Source organism: Lagenorhynchus albirostris, chromosome 3 (assembly GCF_949774975.1).
Source record: "Lagenorhynchus albirostris chromosome 3, mLagAlb1.1, whole genome shotgun sequence".
NCBI classification, from domain to species: Eukaryota; Metazoa; Chordata; class Mammalia; order Artiodactyla; family Delphinidae; genus Lagenorhynchus; species Lagenorhynchus albirostris.
This window is the reverse complement of record NC_083097.1, coordinates 151270035-151284271: the sequence shown is the minus strand read 5'-3', so window position 1 is coordinate 151284271 and position 14237 is coordinate 151270035. Positions and strand designations below refer to the sequence as shown.

General features: G+C 41.3%; 1 protein-coding gene across 1 annotated transcript; it reads left to right on the top strand.

Annotated features, from left to right (window-relative positions):
- Positions 1–535: 535 nt before the first annotated feature.
- THOC3 (THO complex subunit 3) lies at positions 536–10408 on the top strand. The gene is made up of 6 exons (XM_060146576.1): positions 536–847; positions 1647–1803; positions 3213–3417; positions 7071–7232; positions 7352–7452; positions 9831–10408. The coding sequence occupies exons 1-6, from the start codon at positions 581–583 to the stop codon at positions 9992–9994; spliced, it is 1056 nt and encodes a 351-aa protein (XP_060002559.1). The 5' UTR covers positions 536–580; the 3' UTR covers positions 9995–10408.
- Positions 10409–14237: the final 3829 nt, after the last annotated feature.

Sequence of the window (14237 nt, the reverse complement as noted above, 5' to 3'; positions counted from 1 at the left end):
GTCCCCCTCCCCTCCCCCTTCCCTCCCCTCCCCCTTCCCTCCCCTCCCCCTCCCCTCCCCCACCTCCTCTTCCCCCCTACCTCCTCCTCCCCTCCTCCTTCTTCCTCCCGCCCCTACAAACTCCTAGCCCTTTACCCGGGACAAGTTCACCAGCTCGTCCTTCTCCAGCAAGAAATTGAGAGCCTTCAGCTCAGAAATGTGGCTGACAGGTGGGGAGCAACCCTAGAAAAAAGGTGTTTCTGACTGACGGCGAACGGAGGTTTAGAAGAATTGCGTTGGTTTATTTCTTCGATTAAACAGGGATACAAATATATATACCAAGTAGTAGGTAAGGGTAAAATAAACATCCTAAAAACCTCCTAACCGTTATTTGTAAGGAAAACTTAAAGTGGAACCATGACTATTTGAAAAGGCAAAAGCGGGCGCGCGCTGCAGGCTGGGACTTGTAGTCCCTTCTGGATGGTCCACAGTGCGGCTGCGCGGAAGAGTGGGCGCTCTCCCGCGCGCATGCGTGCGGCGGCGGCGGCAGGGCCAACTGCAGTCCCGCAGAGTCAACCCAGCCGGTGTCAGGCAGCTCGGAATGGCGATCCCCGCGGCGTCCATGGGGCCCTCGGCGCTGGGCCAGAGCGGTCCTGGCTCGATGGCTCCCTGGTGCTCAGTGAACAGCGGCCCGACGCGCTACGTGCTCGGGATGCAAGAGCTGTTCCGCGGCCACAGCAAGACGCGCGAGTTCCCGGCCCACAGCGCCAAGGTGCACTCGGTGGCCTGGAGCTGCGACGGGCGTCGCCTGGCCTCGGGGTCCTTTGACAAGACGGCCAGCGTCTTCCTGCTGGAGAAGGACCGGTTGGTGAGCCGCTAGGACCCGGCCCAGGCTAGGGAGAAGGACTGTGGTAAAGCGAGGTGTGGTGGCAAGGAGAGAACGGGGGTGAGGAGTGTGGAGGTGAGGAAAGGGGAGGAGGGTGAAGGGGTGTGGAGACGAGGGGCGTGTGTGATGCGAGACAGAGGAGTATGAGGGTGAGGAGGGGGTGAACGGGCTGGGGTGGTAGGGGGTGAAGATGGGGATGCTGGAGAGGAGGACTGGTGGTTAGGGAAGGTGGCCGTGTGTAGGGAGTGTAGTAGTAAGGAGGTGCGAAGATGAGCGGGGAGTCGCGGTGCGGGGATAGTGAAGACCGGGGGTGAGGAGGATGGATGGATGGGCGGTGAGGAGGATGGTGGGGGTGTGGGAGAGTGGTGGGGGGAATTGTGTGGTGGTGAGGGGTGGCTAGGGGCAGTGGTGGTGGGCTCACTGTGGTGGTAAGGAGGGCCTCTCTGAAAATGATAGGGCCTCCATGGCAATGAGCAGGTGGGTTGGGACCCCTTGGTGGCAGAGTAAGGGCAGAAAACCAGAAAGAAGGAGGAAGGCCAGGGAGAGCAAAAGAGTAAGGGCATTGATGTGGAACCCATCCTCAGAACAGTTCAGACTGATTGGGGAGGAAGGGAGGGAGGATATTGGAAGGAGTTTGGGGGAAGAGGCTTGGAAGGATTCGACTCTCTAATTACCCAAACTTTTGTTGGTCACAAGATAGCTCTGTTTAAATAAGGTTGAGAAGTTACATGGGGAGGCAGGTACATATGGGTGAAGTGACATCTGTATTCTGTTCTTTCAGGTTAAAGAAAACAATTATCGGGGACATGGGGATAGTGTGGACCAGCTCTGTTGGCATCCAAGTAATCCTGATCTCTTTGTCACTGCATCTGGTGACAAAACCATTCGCATCTGGGATGTGAGGACTACAAAATGCATTGCCACTGTGAACACTAAAGGTGACTATTCAGATAGTGGGCAGTAGGAAGATAAGCTACTTATAGTCATTCAACAAGCATTTTGCAAGTATCTTCTCTGTGCATGACCCTGTAGGTATAGGACATCCTGAGCTGAATAAGACAGTTTCCAGCTCCAAGGATATTAGGGTTTAGTGCAAAGAGACATATGTATAAAAAAAACACTAACGTAATATGACGTGGTCATCCTGTAACAGAGAAGTCTACAAAGTGGATACCCAGAATGGAAATGCTTAAGTCTGCCTGGGGGAGATAGGGAGGGCCTCACAGAATTTGAGCAAACTCTTAGGGTAGCCATATAGATTTAGTGGTCAGGGTGCATTGGGTGAGCAGCTCTAGCAGGGAAGAGCATGTGCAAAGGAATGGAGAATTTGGGAAACTGCTGATAGGCTAGAATGGCTGATCTTGGAATAAATGGCTTTGATGGTCTGGGAGAAAATGACCTGGAAGTTGTGCAGTACATTTGCAGACTGCTTTTCACCATGTATTACCTTATAAACATTGAGGCCCTTTATTAAATTTTATTGACTAAGATGTTATTGATTATAAGATGCATCAGTATTTTATGGACCATTAGGAAAGAAAATAAAGTTTTATTTATCATATAGTCATGATACACCGAAAATTTTGAGATGTATCCTGATGCATTCTAAGATACATTATAGGTAATAAAGTGTGAAAAAATATGCATCTTAGAATCAGTAAAGTTGATGAAATTTTTGATTGATGTATTCAATGTGGGCTACTGGACTTTGTTGGCAAGACTTGTACCTGGAGGTGGAATGATGTGGTTTCCCCAACTAGACAACTGGTGATATGTGAGTGATTTAGGTGGTATATGGATGAACATTAGAAACTGATTGTGTATATATTTTAATGCCTACTAGAAAAAAAGAACTAGCCCATAGAATTTATTGCTAAAGTAAAGCTATTTAAGTAAAAATTTGGGGGGTCAATTTTAATAAAAATCTTGAGTGAAGAAAAGTATAGCTGTTACATGGATAGTACAAAAATTGTGAAAATGGCATGTGAATGACTGGAGTTTGGGAAGTGCTGGTGTAAGAGAGTTAGAGGCTTTGGTGTCAAGTCTGGGTTTAGATCTTGGCTCTGTTACTTCACAGCTTTGACACTTTGGCTCATTTCTCTTCCATTTTTTCTTCTGTAAAATGGGGGTAAAAAGTGTCCCTTAAAGAAACGTGAGAACTAAAGGGGGACATTTGTAGATGAATGTGCTGGACTCCCAGTTGATCTGTAAATGGTAGTTCCCTTCTGTTGACGAGGACCTTAGTGAATGAGCTCTGGCGATAGCTCTAGTTTTTCTATGATAACAAAATAAGCTTCTGGAGGATTATGGACTAACATTATCTTGCTGATTGTATTTGGGTTCCCAGGGGAAAACATCAATATCTGCTGGAGTCCCGATGGACAGACCATTGCTGTAGGCAACAAGGATGATGTGGTGACGTTCATTGATGCCAAGACACACCGTTCCAAAGCGGAGGAGCAGTTCAAGTTTGAGGTCAATGAAATCTCCTGGAACAATGACAATAACATGTTCTTCCTGACAAATGGCAATGGTTGTATCAACATACTCAGGTGAGGGGTTCTAGCTGAAGGGACTGTCATATCTTTGCACTGGGTGCTGTGGTGGATACCAAGGTGAATTAGATGTGAGTCTATTCTGAAGGACCCAAAAGGACTAATACAGTTGACCTTTGAACAACACGGATTTGAACTGCTCAAGTCCACTTATATGTGGATTTTTTCAAGAGCAAATATTACAGTCCTACCTGATCCGGGGTTGGTTGAATCTGGGATGTGGAACCTCGGATACAGAGGAACCGTGGATACAGAGGACCAACTAAGTTATGTGTAGATTTTTGACTGTGCAGAGAATTGGCACCCCTAACCTTCTTGTTCAAGGTTCAACTGTAGTAATAAAGAATTCTAATCTCTCTTGAGCACCTTTGAACTAGGCCCCTTATATTTTACTGAGTCCTCAGAGAACTCCTAGGGAGTCGATGGTGTGCTTCCCATTTCACAGATGAGGATCAGGGACTCAGAGTCACTAGTCAGCTGGTGAGCACTAGAACTGGATGCACTTGGAATTATAGCTAATTCGTACCCTTAAAGTCTCCACTTAAATATCACTTCCCCTCCAGGGAAGCCATCTTCACCCCCAAGGTTAGAAACTTACTTTGTGTACTTCCTGTTGGAAGCATTTCTCATTCTACATTATAATTGCATGTTTATTTCTCTGTATCTTCCATTAGACTGTAAACTCCATGAAGGTAGGGACTGTATTTAACTTGTTTACTGTTAAATCCCTAGTGCCTAGCCCAGTATCTGCTACACAAAATTAGGATCTCAGTGAATATTCTCTAAATGAATGAAACTGTGGAATTGAAATTGAGATCTGTCTGATTCTGTTCTTTCTGTTATCTTGGGTGAGCAATGCAAGGCAGAGTGAAATAGGCTCTGTGTGAGAGGCTGGGAGTTTGCTGTAGAATCCCAAGGAAAGAAACTTATATTGATTGTGGCAGTTGGGGGTTGAAGGAGGCAGCTTCTGAGCTTGACCTTGAAAGATTAGTTGAATTTTAAGAATCAGCAAAAGGGAACTGCACAATGGACAAAACAAGTGATAATTAGCATGATTTATTTAGAGAGTAGTTGGTAGATCAGGGTTGCTGGGAGTGGTGGCAGGTAAGGTGTCTGAAGAGAGACGTCCTGAAACGGGAAGATAAAGCTGAAGTATAATTTGGGACCAGGTTATTTGGATCTGGAATTCTATGCATAGCAATTTGAACTTTATTCTGTAGGCAGTGTTTTTTGTTGTTGTTTTTTTTAAGCTTTTTTATTAGAAAATAAAACAGATACAGAAAACCACGAAATATAAATGTGTAGCTTAATGAACTATTATATGCTTAACACCTGTGTAACTCCACCAGGTCAAGAAATAGTACTTTGCTGGCCACCTCAGAAGTCTTGCCATGGGCTTTGTCCTTCCTAATCAAAACTCCCTCCCCCCAAAACAGTCTTGATTTTTATATTTCTTTGTAGTTTTAGCTACCAAGTGTGCATCTCTAGATACTCTAATTTTGCCCACTTAAAAAAGTTTGATATGCCTTTTAAGTCAGCTAAACTACGGAGTCCCCCTCCATCCCTTTCTTTTACTTAGAACTTAGCTGTTGAAAAAGCAGGCTGTTAACCTGTGGAACTTGTCCCAGTCTGGATTTTGCTGATTCCAAATGCTTGCTTATTTGTTGGAATTTAAGAGACATTTCCTCTAATCTGTTTGGTTACCCAGGAATATAGTTCATTTAGAGAAAGCAGGATAAATGGTTGATTCTTTCCCTTTGTCATTAGGTAATGAGTTAGTTCTCTATCACCTCCAAAGATGATCACCTAGGGTTTTTTAAATAAAAAAGAATCATTATGGACTCATGGATTTAAGCATGGTAGAAGTGTTTCAGTCTATCGTAATCATTATCCTTATTGAAGCTCAAATTATCTTATTTTTGGCAAATGGGATCCTCTTCAAGTTGGTTCCTGAGTCGTTTTTTCTTTTTTTTTTTTTTTTTGACATAATCCTATTAGTCTTCAGTTTCTTGCTCTCTGGTATGACAAGATATGCCAGGTTCATCTTGTGTTTTTCCTGCCTCAAATCTTTAATCAGAAAATTCTGAGAATTCCTGGATTCTTCTACTAGAAAATAATATTGGAGCTAGGAATGTCCATATTGTTGGGTTGACTGTTTATAGACCTTTCCAGTGGACAGAGCTAAGAAGTATATGTATTGTATATACCTTAAAGATAAGATACTTTGTGAATTCATACTGATAACTTCCAGTTAAAATCTCTTTCCTTCCAAACTGAGTGTTCTGGTTCTCAGAGATGCAGGGGATTATAGAATTTGAATATCCCATGGTTGCTTATTACCTTCATCCCTTGTTACATATACAGATATTTCAGAGTAGCAATACTACCACCACCACCACCAATATGATTGCTTAAAATAGTAAATTTTGCTTTTTGAATATGCTTCCCTCATTCTTCCTCCATTAAAAAAAATAGTCAATACTATATATTGTCAGATTATACAGCTATTACATATTATACCTTAAACATATATAATTTCCACAAGAAACTACATATTTAATGCTCATTACCAGCCTGGTAAGTCTCGTACATCTCTAGTCACTGATTGTCAAAACTCACTTTCCAGTTTTGATTCCTCAGGAAGAGCTCAGGGGAACAAGATTCCCTGAGTTCATACTTATTATAGCTTATATACTTCTAAAATTTTAAGATACTTTATGAGGCTTCCCTGGTGGCGCAGTGGTTGAGAGTCCGCCTGCCCATGCAGGGGACACGGGTTTGTGCCCCTGTCCGGGAAGAACCCTCATGCCGCGGAGCAGCTGGGCCCGTGAGCCATGGCCGCTGAGCCTGTGCGTCCGGAGCCTGTGCTCCTCAATGGGAGAGGCCACAACAGTGAGAGGCCCGCGTACCGCAAAGAAAATAAAAAGATACTTTATTATATTGTGCTTATTATTTGAACTTTTTATAATTAATAGTTTTGCTAGATATAAACATTTCAATTCATATATTCTTGCTGGTGTATCTTAAGTATGTTACTCCATTTTCTTTTCGCATAAAGTGTTACTGTCAAAAAGTCTGATGACAATCTAATTTAAAGTCCCGTAATTTTACTACTATACGTCTTCTTGTTGGTTAGTCTGGGTTCATATTCTCAGGTATGTGGTGTTTCAGTGTATTGTTTGACATCTTTTTTTTTTTTTTTTTTTTAATAAATTTATTTATTTATTTGTGGCTGTGTTGGGTCTTCGTTCCTGTGCGAGGGCTTTCTCTAGTTGCGGCGAGCAGGAGCCACTCTTCATTGCGGTGCGTGGGCCTCTCACTGTCGCGGCCTTCTCTTGTTGCAGAGCACAGGCTCCAGACGCGCAGGCTCAGTAGCTGTGGTGCATGGGGTTAGTTGCTCCGTGGCATGTGGGATCTTCCCAGACCAGGGCTCGAACCCGTGTCCCCTGCATTGGCAGGCAGATTCTCAACCACTGCGCCACCAGGGAAGCCCTTGACATCTTTTTATTTCAGGAAAGTTGTTTTGAAATTCCAGTCTTTGATATTTGTTCTGTTGTCTTACTTCCATTTTCTTCTTAGTGTCTCCTCTTACCGTCTTAGTACCATGGTCCTCTTCCCCCAGTTTGATTGCTGTTTGTCTTGTTTCTCAGCTACCCAGAGCTGAAGCCTGTGCAGTCTATCAACGCCCATCCATCCAACTGCATCTGTATCAAGTTTGACCCCATGGGGAAGTATTTTGCCACAGGAAGTGCAGATGCTTTGGTCAGCCTCTGGGATGTAGACGAGTTAGTGTGTGTTCGGTGCTTTTCCAGGTAAGCAACTCTGCCAGCACTTTCCTTGTTGGATAAATTTGTTTTATGTCATGTTGGGTGAAACTGGGCCCTCCTCTCACTGGGTTATTTTAATGTCTCCTCTGTCTGCTCTGTTATAGGCTGGATTGGCCTGTGAGGACCCTCAGTTTTAGCCATGATGGGAAAATGCTGGCATCGGCATCGGAAGATCATTTCATCGACATTGCTGAAGTAGAGACAGGTAACTATAATGAGACTCCTCTGTCTTTCATTTCTGGCCACCAGGCCTTCTCCTGTCATGTGTTTTCATCTCTGCTCATTACTACTTGGCCAGCATTAGTATAAATGGGTATTAGCATAAATGCCAGCATTAGCACAAACTCCTTAAGGCAAGTTTGTTTATTATGACTATTGTAGTCAGGTAATGGAGGGAGCAAAGAGTTAGGAAAGAAAGGGGCAGGTCTGAAAGAGAGTGATTAAAGAAAATATTTTACCTTTTATTCAGTTTTAATTCTTCCATTGTAACAAAATTTTTAAAATACAGAAAGGGAGAAGAATGAATGAATAAATGGATGGATGGATGAATGAGTGAATGATCCCACCATTTAAATACAACCTCTTTTAGCATTGCGGGATATTTCTATCTTTTGCCTGTATGTGGACTTAAAAAATACATATACACATTTTATAATTTAAGAAATTATTAAAATAGATGTGATTTGTTTTAAAAAGCAACAAAACAGAACTTGAAAATAGAAAAATGAGAGGTGAGTATTCATTTTACGAAAGAATTTCTCCAGATTTATTTTTTAATGTAGCTTTATTGTTTTTGGAAATACATGATACTTTATTAAAAGAATTCAAACTATAGAAAACTTCAAAGAAAGTAAAAAGCTTGACATTCCACGATTTAAAGAGTGCCACTCTTGATAGCATTTTGGTGAGCATTGTCCAGCCATCCAGACATGCAGCGCCTTCATGTCCCCTCGTGTTCATGTGATGCAGGCATGCTCTCCTGCTGCTCCGGGGCCCTCCCTCCTCACCTGCAGGATCTTACAGCTTCTTACATGGCGATGGCTGTTGAGCTCTACTGCTGTTTTTAATGGGGTTTAGAATTCCGTTGGCTATACCAGTATATACCTAAGCTGCCCCACTCTTAGATGGCTTCTGGTCTTTACACCATTATAAATGATTCTTTGATGAGTATCATTTTACTTATGTAGTAATCCTTTTGGGTAAAATTGGGATTGCTGAGTCCAAACTGCTCACATCTTGTCAGGGACCAAACTTCCTTACAGAAGAGTTATTGCAGTGTTTACTCGCAGCAGCAACGCATGCATGGAGTTAAAGGCCAAAAGGGAAATGGAAGGGGAGTAGCAGCCTCCGACACCATTTTTTATGTCTGTGTAACACAGAAATTTGCTCAGACATGTGGCTATAGATTGCCAGATCCTAGCATTATGAAGCGTGGTTAACTGTCCCTGAAATAGATTACTTAAAAAAAAAACAACTATATACAAAGCAGAAACAGACTCACAGACATAGAAAACAAACTTATGGTTTACTAAAGGGGAAAGGGAGTGGGGGGAGGGATAAATTAGGAGTATGGGATTAACAGATACAAACTACTCTAAATAAGCAACAAGGATTCACTGTATACTGCAGGGAACTATATTCAATATCTTGTAATAACCTGTAATGGAAAGTGATCTGAAAAAAAAAGAAAAAAAACAAATCAAAACTAAATCACTTTGCTGTATATGCTCTACACCTGAAACTAACACAGTATTGTAAATCAACTATACTTCAATAAAAAAATCTTCTTTATACACATACACACACATATATATATGCATATGTGTGTGTGTATATATATATAAACAGCTTTATTCAAATACAATTCACATACCATATAGTTGACCAGTTTGAAGTGTATAATTCAGTGTATCATGCATTTTTAAATCAGCACCACACTGTGAACATTTTACTACATTAATCCTAACTCTAAGGTTGAAAAAATGTTAAGCAGGACTAAAAAAAATGGCTTTGGAAAAATTATGTTTAATTTCCACAAGTAGGAAGAAAAATTTTTGGAAAAAGAAATCTATTTGCAAGTCATTGTGGTTTAGTAGAAAGATCTGTGGCTTTGGAAACAGGCTGACTTCATGTGCTGACTCTGCTGTTTCCCTTTTTATTTCCCCTGCTGCTTCTTTGAGGTGTGACTTAACTGTTCAATCACCTGTTTCTTTATAAAATGGGGTTTAAAATCATTACTTGCCTTGCTGGATTGTCATTATACTTTATTAAGATAAAGTATAATCCATCTGATTCATAAGGGGTGCTCAACAAACAGCTGCTGTTGCTGTTTTTTCAGGAAGGGTAGAATCGGGTTCAGAGCACAGGCTCTTAAGTTAACTGGCCTGCGTTCACATCCTGCTCTGCCACCCACTGCCTCGTGACCCCTCTGCGCCTCAGTGTTCTCTGCAAAATGGGGTAGTAATTGTACTTATCCTATAGGGTTATTAAGCAGATTAAATGATTTAATGTAGGTAAGTGCTTAATGAGTATGATCTCTTATTATTAATGTATTGATTGGTTTCTCTATATTGATTTTTATAGGAGACAAGCTGTGGGAGGTACAGTGTGAGTCCCCCACCTTCACCGTGGCTTGGCACCCCAAAAGGCCTCTACTGGCATTTGCCTGTGATGACAAAGATGGCAAATATGACAGCAGTCGGGAAGCTGGAACTGTGAAACTTTTTGGGCTTCCTAATGATTCCTGATAGGGGGACCTGATGTATGGAGAAGGCCCAGGCAGAGGCAGGCTTCCATTGTATAGTTAGTTTGGTCTGTTCTCTTGGAGTTGGTGGGCACCTAAAGTATTTATAAATTGGTATAAATTATACAAGTCTTTTATCAGGCTGCCCATTCCAGTCTCCTTCGTATTTGTTATGGTAGCTGTTCCCATTCCTTGCCCCCTGCAGGAGGGCTCTGCAATGATGACACCAGCATACCTTGTCCTGTCTTTCTGCTTTTGGGGTTATGGTGGACTTTGTTGGGCTTGCTTCTGCTTGCCACCTAGTTTGAAGGGGTGGGTGAGGAAGGGTGAGACAGGGATGGAGATTTTTTATAATAAAAAAGAAATACATTTACTGTTGAGAATTGAGCATTTAATAAAACTGACTTTTTAATTATGGGACTTCTAGGACTTTAAAAATTATGGTAACATTATCATTATTATTTTCTTATTTTTTTAAATTTGATTTTATTTATTTATTTTTTTATTAATTTAATTTTTATTTATTTTTTTGTTATCCATATTATACATATTAGTGTATACATGTCAATCCCAATCTCCCAATTCATCACAAGACGACCACCCCCCGCCACTTCCCCCCTTGGTGTCCATACGTTTGTTCTCTACATCTTTGTCTCAATTTCTGCCCTGCAAACCAGTTCATCTGTACCATTTTTCTAGGTTCCACATATATGTGTTAATATACAATATTTGTTTTTCTCTTTCTGACTTACTTCACTCTGTATGACAGTCTCTAGATCCATCCACGTCTCTACAAATAACCCAATTTCATTCCTTTTTATGGCTGAGTAATATTCCATTGTATATATGTACCACATCTTCTTTATCCATTCGTCTTGTCAATGGGCATTTAGGTTGCTTCCATGTCCTGGCTATTGTAAATAGTGCTGCAATGAACATTGGGGTGCATGTGTCTTTTTGAATTATGGTTTTCTCTGGGTATATGCCCAGGAGTGGGATTACTGGGTTGTATGGTAGTTCTATTTTTAGTTTTTTAAGGAACCTCCATATTGTTCTCCATAGTGGCTGTATCAATTTACATTCCCACCAACAGTTCAAGATGCTTCCCTTTTCTCCACACCCTCTCCAGCATTTGTTGTTTGTAGATTTTCAGATGATGCCCATTCTAACTGGTGTGAGGTGATACCTCATTGTAGTTTTGATTTGCATTTCTCCAGTAATTAGTGATGTTGAGCAGCTTTTCATGTGCCTCTTGGCCATCTGTATGTCTTCTTTGGAGAAGTGTCTATTTAGGTCTTCTGCCCATTTTTGGATAGGGTTGTTTTTTTTTTTAATATTGAGCTGCATGGGCTGTTTATATATTTTGGAGATTAATCCTTTGTCCGTTGATTCGTTTGCAAATATTTTCTCCCATTCTGAGGGTTGTCTTTTCATCTTGTTTATGGTTTCCTTTGCTGTGCAAAAGCTTTTAAGTTTCATTAGGTCCCATTTGTTTATTTTTGTTTTTATTTCCATAACTCTAGGAGGTGGGTCAAAAAGGATCTTGCTTCATATTATGTCAGAGTGTTCTGCCTGTGTTTTCCTCTAAGAGTTTTATAATGTCTGGCCTTACATTTAGGTTTTTAATCCATTTTGAGTTTATTTTTGTGTATGGTGTAGGGAGTGTTCTAATTTCACTCTTTTACATGTAGCTGTCCAGTTTTCCCAGCACCACTTATTGAAGAGACTGTCTCTTCTCCATGTTTATTCTTGCCTCCTTTGTCATAGATTAGGTGACCATAGGTGTGTGGGTTTATCTCTGGGCTTTCTGTCCTGTACCATTGATCTATATTTCTGTTTTTATGCCACTACCATATTGTCTTGATTACTGTAGCTTTGTAGTATAGTCTGAAGTCTATAGTCTAGAGTGAGAGGCTTCTATTGATTGTGTGATTGAGAGCTTAGAAACACCTTGAGGCATATTATACTTACTAGGTATTAGGCACTGTTGGAAGAGAGGAGGGAGAGGAAGAGAAGGAACTTGAACTCCAGAGGAGAAAAGGCTATAGGGACATAAACCTGAAGCAAACTAAGCTATGGTTGATTTTTAATCACTTAAACTTGACACTATAGATGTCCCCCTTTTCAGTGACACACAGGGGTAATGACCACCTATCTAATTTGTTGTCCACACCAGAACACTTCAATAGTGTAAGGAGGTGCTCTAATGCTGTAACATCAGGACAACAGGTATAAACTGGAACAGCCCAAGGCGGCTTGGGGTATGTGGTCACCCTGCACAAGGGCAGTGACACTGACACAGTATGGAACGAGGTGTAGTCTATACACAGAGACACAGTACATCTGCAGTGGGCAATATTAATTTCATTGTAACAATGGCAATACTGTCTTGGTTTGCAGCTTTTATTGTCAACTTGCATGTAATAACAAATAACTAACCTAAACTATACTTAGTATGTATTTGCATTAACTTGGTATGTACTGAAATGCACTAGTATGTACTTAGTATATATTAGGCTCTAAGTGCCTTTGCATATTAACTCATTTAATCCTCTGAATAGCCTTATGAGGTTGGTGTTAATATCATTCCCACTTTTGTGAAAAGGAAGCTAAGACAGGGTAGGAACTTGCCCAGGCTGTACCTAATTTAGGGTTGGATCGAGGCTTTGAGTTTAGGCTCTCTGCCTGTTGTCTTAAACCTTACTGCCTACTGACTCTCAAATAACAGAAGACTTAACTGCACATAGAACAGAATATAAATTTCAACTTTGACAATGTAAAAGCTAGGTTTGGAAGGTAGACAGGAGGTAGAAAAAAGGGAAGATGGTATGAATGTCCTCATTTTACAAAGTGTGATGTTGAGAGAGTTTATAGTTGATCAACAGTGTAGATTTTTAAGTATATCACTACAAGTCAAAGAGATCATGAGCAGTGGAATAACTAATGATGACAAAACTTTACTGAGCAGTGTAGACATAGGAAGAGTGTAAAGGAACTAAACCCTTAGTAAAATAGAAAGTGAACAGATAATGCCTCCAATTTAGTCAGAAACTGGTCATGTAAGAGTGTTACTTGGAAATGGGAAAGAATTCAAAATAACAAATAGTTGGACCTCCCTGGTGTCGCAGTGGTTAATAATCTTCCTGCCAAGGCAGGGGACACGGGTTCGAGCCCTGGTCCGGGAACATCCCACATGCCGCGGAGCAATGAAGCCTGTGCGCCACAACTATGGAGCCTGCGCTCTAGAGCCTGCGAGCCACAACTACTGAGCCCACGTGCCACAACTACTGAAGCCCGCCCGCCTAGATCCTGTGCTCCACGACAAGAGAAGCCACTGCAATGAAGAGTAGCCCCCGCTCACCGCAACTAGAGAAAGCCAGCACGCAGCAACGAAGACCCAACTCAGCCAAAAATAAATAAATAATAATAATAAAAAAATAACAATAGTTGACGTAAACCTCATAAAAAAGGAAATCCAAACAGCCAGTAAACACAGAAAAGTGTACGACTTCATTAAGTAATAAGAGAAAAGTGAGTCAAAACCAATGAAACTACATGCCAATCAGTTTGACAAATACATAAATGAGTGTGGTAGTATCAGGTATTGTAGACCTGGAGTACTATGGGAATCTTCTACCCTGCTTATACTGGAGTACAAATCGACACAACTACTTTGGAAAGCATTTAGCACTCTCCATCAACTGAAGGTATATAAATAGCCTGTGACCCAGCAGCCCTCACCCCCGCCCTGTGTAAATGCACCGGAATAACCGGTACAGCAGGATTCCTGTCCATGATTTGCATTAGCACAAACTGAAAACAAACTAAATGTTCATTAAGAGTCAAAAATTAAATAAATTATGTGTATTCGTACAGTGGGAAAACTATCCAGCAATAAAATTGAATGAACTAGAGCTACAGGCAGCAATGTGGGTGAATTTTTTAAACCAATGTTGAGTGAAAGAAAGAAGATAGAAAAGACTTCATATACTATGATCCTCTACATAAAGTTAGATGTTGACAAAACTAAACTCTTTTGTTAGGGATGCATGCAGGTTAAAGGAAAGGATTGTCAAGAAATGAGGATGGTGTTTAACCTGGAAGAGGAAAGGAGATTGTGATGGGAAAAGGATATGGGGGGTTTTTTGAAATGCTGACAAGGATCAATACTTTCAGATTCGAGTACTGGTTATGTAAGTATTCTCTTTTTAATTGTCACATTGACAGTTTTGTTCTCTGCACTTCTC